General features: G+C 35.4%; 2 protein-coding genes across 2 annotated transcripts; one reads left to right on the forward strand and one right to left on the reverse strand.

Moving 5' to 3' along the window:
• Positions 1-3,174: 3,174 nt before the first annotated feature.
• Cox17 (Cytochrome c oxidase copper chaperone COX17) lies at positions 3,175-3,872 on the forward strand. The gene is made up of 2 exons (XM_076384719.1): positions 3,175-3,371; positions 3,625-3,872. The coding sequence occupies exons 1-2, from the start codon at positions 3,250-3,252 to the stop codon at positions 3,707-3,709; spliced, it is 207 nt and encodes a 68-aa protein (XP_076240834.1). The 5' UTR covers positions 3,175-3,249; the 3' UTR covers positions 3,710-3,872.
• A 992-nt stretch (positions 3,873-4,864) lies between these two features.
• On the reverse strand, positions 4,865-9,705 carry LOC143183216 (zinc finger-containing ubiquitin peptidase 1). Its single transcript, XM_076384717.1, has 9 exons — positions 9,567-9,705; positions 8,385-8,620; positions 7,593-7,837; positions 7,215-7,518; positions 6,706-7,133; positions 6,228-6,630; positions 6,030-6,157; positions 5,733-5,956; positions 4,865-5,639 (listed from the first exon to the last, which is right to left on the reverse strand). The coding sequence occupies exons 2-9, from the start codon at positions 8,588-8,590 to the stop codon at positions 5,595-5,597; spliced, it is 1,983 nt and encodes a 660-aa protein (XP_076240832.1). The 5' UTR covers positions 8,591-8,620; positions 9,567-9,705; the 3' UTR covers positions 4,865-5,594.
• Positions 9,706-14,018: the final 4,313 nt, after the last annotated feature.

A 14,018-nucleotide genomic window follows, 5' to 3' on the forward strand; every position in this document is an offset into this window, starting at 1 on the left:
CCTCATTTAAAAACGATGATTACTGTATGTTTTTTAATAGTTCGATATTTTTTCGTAATTCAGATAATATGACTCAACTGTGTATTTTTAAACATTTTTAAATATTTGTAATTGATGGAAAGACTCTAATTACTCGTATTTGAATAATCCAATGTGAATCATCAGAGAATAACTTTTAATCATAAGAGAATTTCAAACTTTATTATTCGGAACAAGAACTCCAGTTAAGACTTCGAACAAAAGTAAATTTTGGTACTTTACAAAATACTAAAATGTATACCTACAAGTAATTCCATTGTCAAAATACATTACTTTAAAATAAGAAAAATACGCGTTAACATTCGTTAGCCTGACGCTAAAATTCAACCACTGTGAGTTGCTTTAAAATTTAACAGAACCATAAAATTTAACGGAAGCATACAATTTTACAAATTCTGACACAATACATTTGTAGTAAGTTAATGTCGAAAGTAAATATTAGAAATAGACATATTACATCTCTATAAGTCATAAAAGAATATAGAAAAATTAATCCTTTCATAATTAATACTATCAACACATACTTAATATATCTATATAAATTCAATATTATTTTTATTATTATTAACACAGAGTATTCGACAAGTGCCAGAAATTTTAAGGAGTGATTCTATATGTCAAAATAGAACGAAAATCAAAAATGATGAAATTGCATTGGGGTTATTACTTGCATTTCAGAGTTATTAATTGTTGCATAAGCATGTTAAATCCGCGTGAAATGTGTCTGATTTGGGACTTATCCTACTGTTGACACGTATAAATCGGGCCAGCCACATTGAAATCAGTAGAATGAGTCCCGAGTCAGACACACTTTATGTATATTTTCGGCATTTTCTTAACAATTAGTACGTAATTCCTTTTGAAATTTTTTATTTAGATAACTTCTATAATTATTGGCACAAATAAACAGGCAAAAAATTATTACTGCTATCACGAATACGGTGTGTACTCACGGTCCTTTTATGATCATCAAAATAAGTATCTAATGGATATACATACGTATATGTATGTTATATAAAACTATGACTCACCACTTGTAGAAATAATTATGAATTTAGTATCTTAATAACGAGGTCATCGTCGCCGAAAAATGGTTAATTCAATCCGATCTGTGACAAAGAAGAACTAAATAGTACTATTCGTTTTAAAGTGTACGACACATTCAATTTCAACTAAAAACTATAACGTCATTTTAACATATGGAACTTCGCTATAACTAAAAAATTTGAGAATAAAAATTCTAAACTTCTAATCCAAGTAAATAAAATGAGATTGAAAAATACTTACACTTTTTAATGGTAATGCATCGTTCAAGTCCACACCTGCTCTACAGTGGTATATGTATATTAACTCTACTACCGCTTATGAGATCATTTTCTATAATGAAAAAGAAAAACAAAGAAAACATAAACGCAACCGGAAATCATAGACTCAGCAAACAAAAGTAATTCTATTTTTTTTCTTGCATTCTAAATTATTATTTTTATAAACCGAGAAACTCCATTACTAAAATCAGAGTTTGTCAACTTTTCATATTGCAATAGTAGTTCTTTGAATTGCGTACTTTCTACGTAGGGCAAATTCGTTTAGCACTGAATGGCACCTAATACTAGATATTGGTAATACCTTTAAAAAATGAAAGGCGATAAAGCAGCCAAACTGTAAAAGTAAAGAAGGGCCGCTGTTTGGCCGCTTTGTAGCGTTTAATTTTCTAAATACGAGACATAGCCAATATCCGGTATGTATTAGGTGTGGTCCAGCACTAGAGGAATTTCCCCAACATGTTTGTAAACTCAATTAAAACATTATAAAAATTTAAAAAAATTAATAATCCATAATTATTAAAAATTGATTTTTGTATTAATAATATAAGTAAGAAATACAAACAAAAATACATATGTCAACCCGATTTCCTATCAAACGCAAAGGACTCTATTATGTTTTCAGCACTTAAACTTATTTCAATTATAAAATTACGTAATATCTTTAAAAACAATGAAAATTTAATTTATATCAACACGAAAATAATAAAAATAGATATTAAAATCTATTATCACCTATTCTTTTTAATAAAGTACCAGGTTATTCTATTCCTTTTCGAAATTTCATTCAAACTGAGTATCGAGTGTCATAACGTCATTACCACGTCAATTTTGTTTAAATTTCGAGCGATATGTTCCAACAGAGGAAAATTAAAACTTAAACCAAATATATTAAAGCAAACAAAACTATGTAATAACCATTGAAGTATCGATTTCAAAATATGTCCAACAAAATGTAAATTAACAAAAAAAGACATACAGATATATACATATATGTATATCAGTGCAAAAAGTCAATCAAAGCTTTTTAACGATACTTGAGAAATTTATAATAAAGAACATATTAATTGTAAATAAAAACAGGGATAAGTAATAAACAATAATGACAGAAAATGGATTTGAAGTGAATAAGTGAAGCATATACCTTAAACACTTGTGAACTCGCAATGTGTCTTGATACTTCGAAGTTCAAAGGACGAATAATGTGCTTCGTGAAGTAACAAATATAACGGTGGGTAGGACACTCGGGGTTAGAAAGACTGCATGAAGATTTGACTTCTCAAAAATTGAGATAAGTATTTCACTTGACACTGATCTTGAAACGAAAATGCTGATAAACGAAATAGAAACTAAGTTAATCAAAAGCAACGACTATAAAAGAGATACACTAAAACTCAATGTTAAAATTCTAATACTTTACCGACTTACACATTGTATTCGCCGCGCTAATGTATTACTTCTTTAAAGCACACAATTTTCGATATTTTGACGTATAGAGTACTGTACTTGGCGCGAATCTCTACCGAGACTCCTGATTCCTTAAAAACACTGTCTTAATTATATAACAGAATAATTGTAAGATGCAAACATACATATATCAATTTCTATTCTAAATGCTCGTTCTAACTACAAAATATAGCTCCTCGAATAGGATTTTTTCATAATAAGTACGAATAACTCTATCTTTCTCTCTCTTAATCAAGACTCTCGTGTAAGAAAGAGATAGAAACTACGTTGTGGCCAAAATCATCTGAACCTGTCGCAAAAATCTGCCTACTGGAAGCGCTCGAGATAACGCGACATCTGTCGTCGCTTCTCTACCAATGTGAATATCTGAAAATACAGTTGTACAGTTTACATAAAATTTAACTTTTAAACAATAATAATAATGGGCATCGTGAATGATAAACCATTGGAAGTAAACGCAGAACCGGCGGCAGCACAAAAATCTGACAAACCACTTAAACCTTGTTGTGCTTGTCCTGAGACAAAGAAAGCGAGGGATGATTGGTATGCTAACAAATTTCTGTAGCTAATAAACTTATTAAAATTAAGTTTGAGCAAATAACAGCTAGTAAGATTAATAATATTGGTAGATGAAAATATTTGACGGCGTTATAGGAGATATTAAATACGTCTACCGTTTTATTAGTTAATTCTTTTCATGCGTTTAAAACATAACCTTTTCTTTCAATTTCTGCACATGCCAAATAAGAATTAGATTAATAACAAGTTTTTGATTGTATAATGTTTTCTCTTTCAGCATTATCACTAAAGGTGAAGGGGAATGCGGAGATTTAATAGAAGCACATAAAGCTTGTATGCGGTCAATGGGTTTTAACATATAAGCATAAAATATATATTCTTATTTTAGAAAACTTTAATAAACGCTCAGGTTGTAAAAATGTATCAAAGTATTTCAATCTTTTTGTAAATAATTTAGTACTTATCATAATAAATTAATATGTTAAGTATTTCTCTTTATAAATAAATGGATTATTTAATTTATATAGAATACATTATTTATTGTATGTATGCTTTGCATGAAACAATGTGAAAAATTAAATATGAAACAAAAGCATTTAGTTTTTGGGAGTAATAAATATAAATACACAAAAGAATGAATTTGTTTTAAATAACATAAAGCAATTAGTCTAAAGTTGGGAATTCTAACAAAGCATATATTTTAATCTGACATGTGGTTAATATGAAGTTTTCTTTACACTTGCATAACAATTCCACAGCTTATTTGGCCTGAACATTCCAAAAAGACAAACATATTCTTAATATGCATATAGCAAACATTTTGCAAGTAACAAATACGAGTAATAATTATCTTATATCTTTGCTGTCAGTCGTAATTATTGCATCTGGTCCTACTGAGCAGAAAGACATTCACTCAATTAGTGCATAAGTTATCAAAGCTACAAAACAATAATATAACCATTTTATGATAATCAACATTAATTTTCTCAATGATCTCAAATACTTTTAACTGTAATAAATAGATCTTATACATATCAGTACAATTTATGAAATACAATAAATATAATATAATCATGACAATGATAATGATAATAATTACTAAATTATTTAATTCTTTTTGTTATACCATATAAATAACAATTAAATGGACTGTAAGTTCCCCCTTTCCTTCTGTTCGGTCACAGCATTGCATTCGTCTTACATGCTAAAGTATGGGTAGCCTTAAATTAACTGGATAATTAAATAGAATATCTGTAATTTGTATGAAAGAATAGTTGTACTTTATGTATGAGTGAGTTCAATGTAATATAACGAAGAATGTGCATTTATATGTATATGTCTATATAAGTAAGTGTATATATAATATATGGAAATACATCCTCTATTCTTGTAGACACCCCAAAACCATGTAAAAGCAACAATAATGAAAATAGAGAAATTTACGTAATTGTATATAAAATTGTATCGTAATGCGCATCATATTATTGGTATTTTTTATTGACTAAAAATTGACAACATTTTGACAACAACGTTTATTAAAAATGTAGAGTACAGGTGAGAATAAGGTAAAGCGCGGACAATGTTGCTTTTCGTGATGTCCCGACCATATGGAGTGCCTTCAAAAATATTTATAATCGGTGATTGATTAGCATTAAATCGATAACAGCATCACAGCTACGAAAGAGTCTCGTTTTCCAAGCTCTGCCATGGCTTTTTCGCTGATGCAACCGATCGGCATAGGACGATTGGTCGACTAAAAATTAGCACAGCCTGTTCGGTGCGACGAAAATTGAGCAGAACATTGTGGACAAGAAATGGCGATCAAATTATTAATTCTATCCTCCAAATACTCCAGTGAATGAAACTTTCTTTCCCAAGCACACATCGTAATGCAGTGTATTTCCAGAGCTGATTACTGATTAAAAAACAGAAAAACAGGTCAATACACGCGACATACAGACACTTTCTTTCATTTTTCCATAATTTCATTTCAGCTTGAAAACTTTCAATCGCGACGCAGGCTTAGGATATACACGATTCGAAGAGCCAGTCGACTTTATGACGGCTATAAGATGCAAGAATATATTGTTAAATAAATATTTCTGCAATTACTACAGTGGAGCGAATCTCCTAATAATAAAACCTAGAACATTGCGGTCACGTAACTTTAAGGATGCTGGACAAAATTGGTTTGAGGCAGTCTATCGTCTTTCCGCAAGATTTGACTCCTTTTCGGGTCAGCAAATCTCACCTATCTTGGGGTACGCGGATCAAACGTAATACTTTGCTTTGCTGAAAAACGTTCAAGTTTGATTGTTGTATATTATGCCCATAAGTTTTCACGAATAGTCACTTAGGAAGGAGAAATGTGCAAGAATTTCTTACTTGATACTCCAACTCGGTTTCCATGATACCGGTAACAGCAACAACTTGATACTGCCTTGCTTTCATTGCTGCGATCGATTTTCTGACCAAACGCATTGCACCGAGAGCACTGCTTGTGCTATTGAATTGTGCCATTTGCGCTGGACTATGACTCGGATCAAGTACTAACATAGTTATTGAACCATCTCTTAATTGTTCTACACCTATTATTGTTCTACTGTGGCCTACAAGGATACAAAAGGATTTCATTTATAGGTTTTATTTCTTATTTCTTGTATGAACTAAGCAAGGCTCTACCTTGATGCTGCAGATAAAGGGGTGGTTTGAAGTCGTCGCACCGCTGAAAATATTGCAGAACCCAATTAAACATTTCAGGATGCCCGCCATCGGAATTAGTTGGTCTATAAAAATCTACCAGCTGACATCTATAAAATAATAAAAATTATGTATGATATGCTTTCAAGAGTTAATTGCTGCAACTATTAAACAACCTACTTTATTCTCAAACTAGATAACAATATAACGACTTCTGTGGGTCCAATCCATTTTCTAGTATTCACTAGTTTGCCTCCTAATTGCTCCGCCCCTTGAGTATCAAAACCTTGAACCCAAGCCCATTCTATCATCTTCTGAAGTCTTGATATTGACGGTATTGAACTTCGGAGCGGATTTTTAGTAGAACTACCACTACCCAGGCCAGAACTCCACGCTTTATAAACTAATTCATTGTACCCTGTATGTTGTAAAAGCGACGAAATTAGCATTTGTAAATTTCTATAACCACATCCCCAGCCTTTGTCTCCATAAGTAGTGGCATAGTGGTCTACAGTAGAACACATCCAGGTGCTCAATACATTACTACATGCTTGACTAACAGCTCGTATCTTGGGAACTAGACCTACAAAAAGTTCATATAGTAGTATGGAATACTTTGAATAGTATTGAAAAACAATTTGAAAAATAATATAATTACCTCGTGTACAAGAGCTGCCATCATCAATACCACTACTTTCAGCTACTCTGAGCTCAGTTTGCCTTTCATAATAATCGGCAATCGTCATTTCACCCGAATATACAGCCCGCTGCATATTAGTGACACTCTGTTCTCTAAAATTGCCCTGATTGTCCATCCCATACTGTGCTCTTAACATTTCAAATTCACGTTGTTCGCGCAATTTTCTAACTTCTTTTTCACGCCTTTCCATATCCTTTGCCAACAGTCTATCTGTAGACAAATCTGGTGTTATGGGAGATGGAGTACTCTTTTTGCTAAAATGTTCCTCTATGTGTGCAGTTAATTCATCATTGTTTTTAAATGAAGTACTAAAACAAACTGGACATGCAGGGGTATCACTGCCAACAGTTGCTAGGTCAGACTGAGAAGCAGCACCATTTGCAGGGCTATACAAAGACAATAAAGTCGTTAATACAATTAACCATTATCAATGGGACTTAATGTAGCAGATAGAAATTTAATTTTACCTTAAAATATCTTTGTGCTCTATGTTCACATGTAGCTCAAGATCAGAAGAATTGGGAAAAGATGTAATGCAGAGAGGACAGTTAAAGATACCATCTCGAGATGGTGGAGATTCAGGTGGAAAAGATGGTGAAGTAAGATCAAAGTGCTGCCGATTAATATGTTCTTCTAGTCTCAATGGACTATCAGAACTGTAGGGACACATAGGACACTCTTGAACTGGAAGTTTTGGAGAAGCATGGGAACGTAATTGTAGATTTAGGCCAGAACGTAGCGGAGAACCATGGCCAGCTGCACCTTCCACCACTGAAATGAAATTTTTGTTCATTTCATATAATCTTAGACACAAGACAAGAATATTTAATCAAACTTCTATATACCATTAACATTTCCACTGTTGTTGTTATTATTATTATTATTCACATTCGAACTAGAATTATGTGGTTCTGGCTTTGGTATTTCCTGCTGCTGCTTAACACGAGGACTAGATGAACTACCCCATCCATTTTGTAGAAGTGGAGGTCGCAAAGACATAGATGGGGAAGGGCCACGACATTCATCATGCCTATGATCATCAGCTAACGAATCATCATCAATAAATGCCATCATGTCATTTTCTGGAGTGCTAAAATAATAATAAAAAAAAAAAACAAATTACTTTAAAAATTGACCATTTATACAGGTACACCCTAATAGATATTATATGTATATATATATAAATAAAAGATTTAATACTTTTCATTAAAGATTAATTTGTATTCCGCCTTTCTCTTTCGACTTTTTACCATTTTTTATATTAATGAAATGTAGATGCTACATCTAAATGTCTTCATACTTTATAATAACAAAACGAATAAAATTAGATAAGGTTTAACATAAACCGGATGATTCAATTTTTCAATTTGAAATATAAAAGATAACATAGTTTTTCTACACTTGCACTTTATGCAAATTCAATTACAGCTAACTTAATTAATCTATACAATAAATTATCCTTGATAAATACGTCACAGCGAACACAATTTCAGAAGACGATGATGTTATAGCGACATCTAACATGTTTTCTTTACCGCCATTTTTAGCGTTTCCAATAAGATTTAAATAGCTCAGAATGACCGTAAGTGCATAATAAATGACATAATAAGTTGAATAAATAACTACACCAAATATACCTTGGAGTCAAGTAGTCGAGATGAGCACTGTTGACGTGGGCTAACATTTCCGTTGGGGAGATTTCTCCTAGATCACAAAAGGGACAATTTGCAGCTCCTTGGAGATGGTAGAAGACCATATGAGACCTCATCTCCTCATCATTGAAACCCTCCAAACCGCAAATTTCGCACGTGTAGTTCATTTCCGGTGATTTACTGGCTGCCATTTTTATTGCATGCAATCAACACTTGCCAACCTTTAAACGAGGACGAAAATGCACATTATTAGATTTACACAAGCACAAATTAAGGTTTAAGAATCCAATTAAGATAAGCCTGATGAAGGACTGAACTTACTGAACAAAAAGATCAAATAAAAAGCACACTTCTTAAAATTAAGATACGACTAAATAAGCATATAAACTAAGAATATGCAAATAAGCCATACCTTTCGCCTTTAGAGAATGTAAAGAACTAATCCTCTGGTTTAGCGAAAGCAACGTGTATCAATACATCGAAAATGCATCGTCGACTATTTTCTTCAGTGAATCGATAATTGCATTCAGGGTCGTGTACAAGTGGCTGCGATTACACAGCGAACCATGCGTTTCGGGACTACATTACCGTCGATGCTAATGGTGAACGAAACTCATGGCGGGTCATTTTCGATGCATTGTGACTCGAGGCGATGAATTATCGCGCTCGTGCTTCATCCTTGTCGTAATCGTCTCCTAGAATGGAAGACGTCCCGACACGATGCGCTACACGTTCGCGATTCCTCGTGGACGAGGAAATGCAACGCGACCTCTCACCTTCATAATTTCATTACCTATATATCGTTCCGATACGTTATCGCGGCCGCGAATCAATTAATGCGTTTCCGTGGCCGGCGACTAGGATCTCATGATTCGTTTCCTCGAACGGTTGGCTTCGATTGGGGAATAGGGACGACGATGGCGACGTCGACGACGTCGGCCACGGCGAAGCGTACGAGGGACGTGCACGTTTCGATATCGTAGTTGTCGACGAAGAGGTCGCGTGTCTTTTCGCTTAGTCGTCCTCGAGGAAACTAGGCCAACCAGCGATTCGCAGAGCGAAGGAGTGCACATCAGGTTGCTGGGTTGGGTTGACCCATTTAAGAGGCCGTGCACTCTTGACTCGCGCTCGTAACTCTTCCGTGAGTATGGGTGCTTCACCACTCACCGAATTAACAGGATTTATCTACCACACGGGGCCAGGATGTGCCTTTTTGGCGACACTTCTCCTCGTAACACGCAGAGCAAGGCGTCCGTGCAGGCCAGAGTGCCTAACACGGCGCCTCGTTTGTCTCCATATGGACAATGCTAATTCACCACGACACTTTCGCGGAGTTTCTCGTTCCGCCACCCCACCGTGTCGACCCTCCGCCACTCGTCTCTACGGAGGGTTGCGCTTGTACAGCAAACTCTGCCGAAGGCGCCACCCTCGCAACCCTCGTTGCACGCGGTCGGTAAGCTTTCCGAAGCTTTGTGTAGCTTTGGCCCGCCACTTTTCCACCTGACTTCATCGGTGACCCCCAACGATGTAACAGTTACGATGCAAACATCAAATTGTCTTTCGTTTTAGCTCAATCTTCTATAGAATATATCATGAGAAATAATATAGGTATTTGAACTAGATGTATTTACAAAATTGTAGATTCCTTTCGATTTCTGCCATTCTATGAATAAGGTTTTTTAGATCACACATTCTAGCCAAACTACGAACGATTTCGTATCGCGCACCTCGCGCGAAGCAACGAGAATTTTCAGGAGAACAAATAGCACATATATCAGGTTACGATGACAATGCGTTCAATGGAGGCACCTTTAGCGCGCAGACTCGAGATATTTGAATCTTATTTATGATACTCGGCATATGTTTCCGGGTTACGGAGACCGCCTTTTCTGGCTTTTACGCGTTGCTAACCTGCTGGCCGCTGACTGTATAAACACCATTCGCAAGGATGCATGAGGAATTGCGAGCAACTGGAACGCGATCGGGGCTATCGGTAATCTCAAATACCGCAGCAGAATATTGTGATCAAGCGAATTTGCTCTTCTTTCTTTCCTGTACGATGTACGAGCAATCTCAGCCGGACATCGCATTGACCTTTCGAAAGGGGACATTTTCTCTATCTCTGATTTCCAGGAAAGTTTCCAACGTCTAATTTTCCGAGGCGCACTTATTGACCCCTCAGTGCGCTTCAATCGCTCTCATGGTATCCCCATTGTCCCTGTACGGCAAAGTTTTCCATAATGACAAGTCGGCGAGCACGGAGACGATTGACTGGTCGTATTGTATTATCCAAATTGCAGAACGCAGCTGGCATTAATGCAAGTTAATCTGCCCTCGTTGCAGTGTCAGCCTACGTTTTGTTCCGTGTTGATCAGTGCTCAGTTTCCATGCATTAGTTCGAAAGGTCCGAAGTTCAACAATCCTCTCTAGACTGCTGATGCTTGTTAAAAGTAAAACAAAATTGAAAGCTATTTGTATACTGACCAAGACGGAATGTAACGGGGATGGCGAAGGCGTGCATTGTGAATGCAGCTCGTCTTTACGGAGACATACATCGCAATGCAGCCGTGCGACAAATTTACGCGAGAAACTCGATTTCTCACGATTCAACATGCGCTACGAAGCCATCTAAGAAGTTGGCCCTCAATTTCTACCTTATTCTCGATGCTAATTCATTAGCATGCAACCGACGAGTGACAGAGGATGCGACGTTCACAGAACTATTTGGTCTTTCCCCTTGATCGCACGCTCGCTCTCTCTCCCCTTCTTCCTTTCTCTCGTAGCAAAGGGTGCGTGAGGCAAATACTTGAAGCGTGCATGCATGGAAAGTAAATCGCTGGCGAATTTATATCGACGACCGACACCTCATCGTGTTTCTATGATAAATGTGTAGAGGATATATAATTATAGTGCAATTCAATGAAATTTTTTATTATATGTTAGAAAGACTTGTAGGCAGTCTAGTGATAATAATTCATAATAGAATATGATTGCAACACGTGTCAGATTTAATCGTTAATTTATTTTCTGCGTATCTCTTTAACTTTAATTATGTTTTAACACTTTTAAATAATAATTTTATATTTCTTAATATGACTAATGTCGTTAAAAAATCAACAAGATATTAAGAATACTAAATCCTATTGTCTAGTTTCATCTCTTATTTCCATATTTCTAGCAAAGACAGAAATTTGGTAAATCACGTTGGTAAATAGGAAATCAGAGTTCATATTCCTGGCATTTTGGCCGTCGTACGAACACGACGCCGTTCAATTAAATGATACCATCCTTCTGCTAATTAATAACCATTAGGACTACTTGAGTGAGTTAAGTCGAGTTGAGCGAAGTCCGTGCTGCAAAACCTCTTGTGGTACGATTTACATAGAAGCGACAGGGAGAATTGTTGTGACGATTTCTAAATTAAAAATTTAGAATAATAAAGTTATGCACGAATCGCAGGGCCAATTATTTGTGCACGTAGTCACGCTAAAAACAACCGATAACAGCTTATTAGAGAAAGGTTACGGTCTAAGAGGCTATCTGTGATTTTTGGCATTATATATTTTTTTAAATATATAAAAAATTGTACATATTTTTACTTTATGCAAGTATTAAGAGCATCCGTGCCACAGTCCACAATTTCTTTTTCTTTTCCACTTTTTGAATAGTGGGATGTCTAATGTCTCGACTGTAAATCTAAATCGAAAAAATCGAATATATTCTTAAACTGCATGAAATTTCCGAGACAAGGAACCTACGATAGTGAAAAAAATGGGTTTTATCATTTTCTGACACTATGTAATTAAACATCATTTTTTAAACAATTTTACGTGCCTTAAAAATTAGTAACTTTGGAAAAAATCAAAGTATCACAGGTTCACTGCCTGCAGACAAATATATTCTTTAATTTAAAAAAAGATTCATTTAAATTGATCAATTATTTTTTTAGATACTTGTTCCGTCAGTTTGAAAAATGTTTGAGAAAGATTGAGCCGTTGATAGTGGGTAGCTACCATTTAAAAGCTTATAACTTTACTAATTTTTAGAATTTTGGAATTTCCTTTTAATTATATATTTTTCGAACGTCAAAAAAGTGGAAAATCTAAAAAAATAGACTTTTCGAAAGCTGTAGACCAGAACCTTCTCTTTAATATGATCGAGCATTTCGTGACGATGATTCAAGTTCGACCTACTGTACCTAACGTGTACCTACTACATATCTCGCAAATGTCTTTGTTAATACCAGAAGTGTACGATTGGCAGAGTTGTAAGCATCGCTGGATAATGCCATCGACCAATCATTTTGCAAATTAGTTGTCTACCATGGCATGTTCCATTAATAATAGTCTTTACGGTGTACACAGAATGATGATTCTATATCTTGCATCAGCATACGTTTATAGGAACTTTGAACATACTTATCGATACTCAGCTGGAAGCCTGAAAACTGGTTCTCACGTCGACTGTTCCTTACTTCGATAATGAATTTTCCTGCAACAGACGCTCGCATTTTCTTCTCAAGGTAGCGGCAATTGGTCTTTGGACAATAATTACACAAGAACGCCTATCATATGATTACCGACGATAAAATTGGTTTCAGTGAAATGATGGGGGATGCGTATGATGTATATATCTACGATGAACTAACGAGGCTACGGTAAGACAAACGAAAGGAAGCAAGTGAATAAAAATGTGAAAGAAGAGAAAAATTCGAAGAATGGTCCATCTCACAGCCTACGCATGGATTGAACCTGATTTATCGATGGAATAAATTAATAAATTATGCGTTCGCCGAGTCGATTGACTCGACGAGTGGCTTAAATGCAATTCGTTCTGCAATTCTGGATTGAATGAAAGTTTGCAGATCAATGTACTCAGGTTGAGGCGGTTAATAACTTTAAATTTCTAATTTCTACTACGTTCACGTGCAATATCTTGTCTCGCAAATTCGATCATAATTCACGCCTACATCGATGCAACCCGATCGGTTCATTATATATCATGAATTACAGTCGTCGGGGTGTTCAAAGAAATAAATTTTTTTCTTCCGTGATCTGTGTTGCAATATCCAACTTCCTGTTGCTTTTAGTAGTAGAGTCGGTCTATGAATAACTTCTCCAAACATTGGTTATCTTAATTACGTCAGCGGTTCCCCAATTATTAGTCACTCTACAGTCGTTCGTCACTCGACGAAGATTGGCAAAGAAAACAAAACCGATAAGTGGGCTCCGTATGAATTGGGCGATGCTCAAAAGCTGGAGGAATTCAGATGTTTGTTGCCTCGCAGAAGCAAAAGAAGTCAGATGAAACGTAAGAGGCACTTCCAATTTATGGCATTTCTAATTTATAAACTGCGAAGGTACAGTGAAATCAGAGACTAGCACAGAGTCAAAAATATCCAGCGTTCCAAAGACACTTTTCAATTGATACCAATCCTAAATCGTTCAGAATATTATTCTCATAATACACCCAATCGCTATCAAAGGAAGTACATAAAACCGAAGCTTATCAGTTTAGCCGATATAAGAACGTAGCTGTCTATGGGTCAAACAAACGACACACAGCTCCTTCAGATTTATTGGTATCACGAACTTAAGATAATCGTCCGAGACCTCCGTA

Source organism: Calliopsis andreniformis, chromosome 9 (genome assembly GCF_051401765.1).
Source record: "Calliopsis andreniformis isolate RMS-2024a chromosome 9, iyCalAndr_principal, whole genome shotgun sequence".
NCBI lineage: Eukaryota > Metazoa > Arthropoda > Insecta > Hymenoptera > Andrenidae > Calliopsis > Calliopsis andreniformis.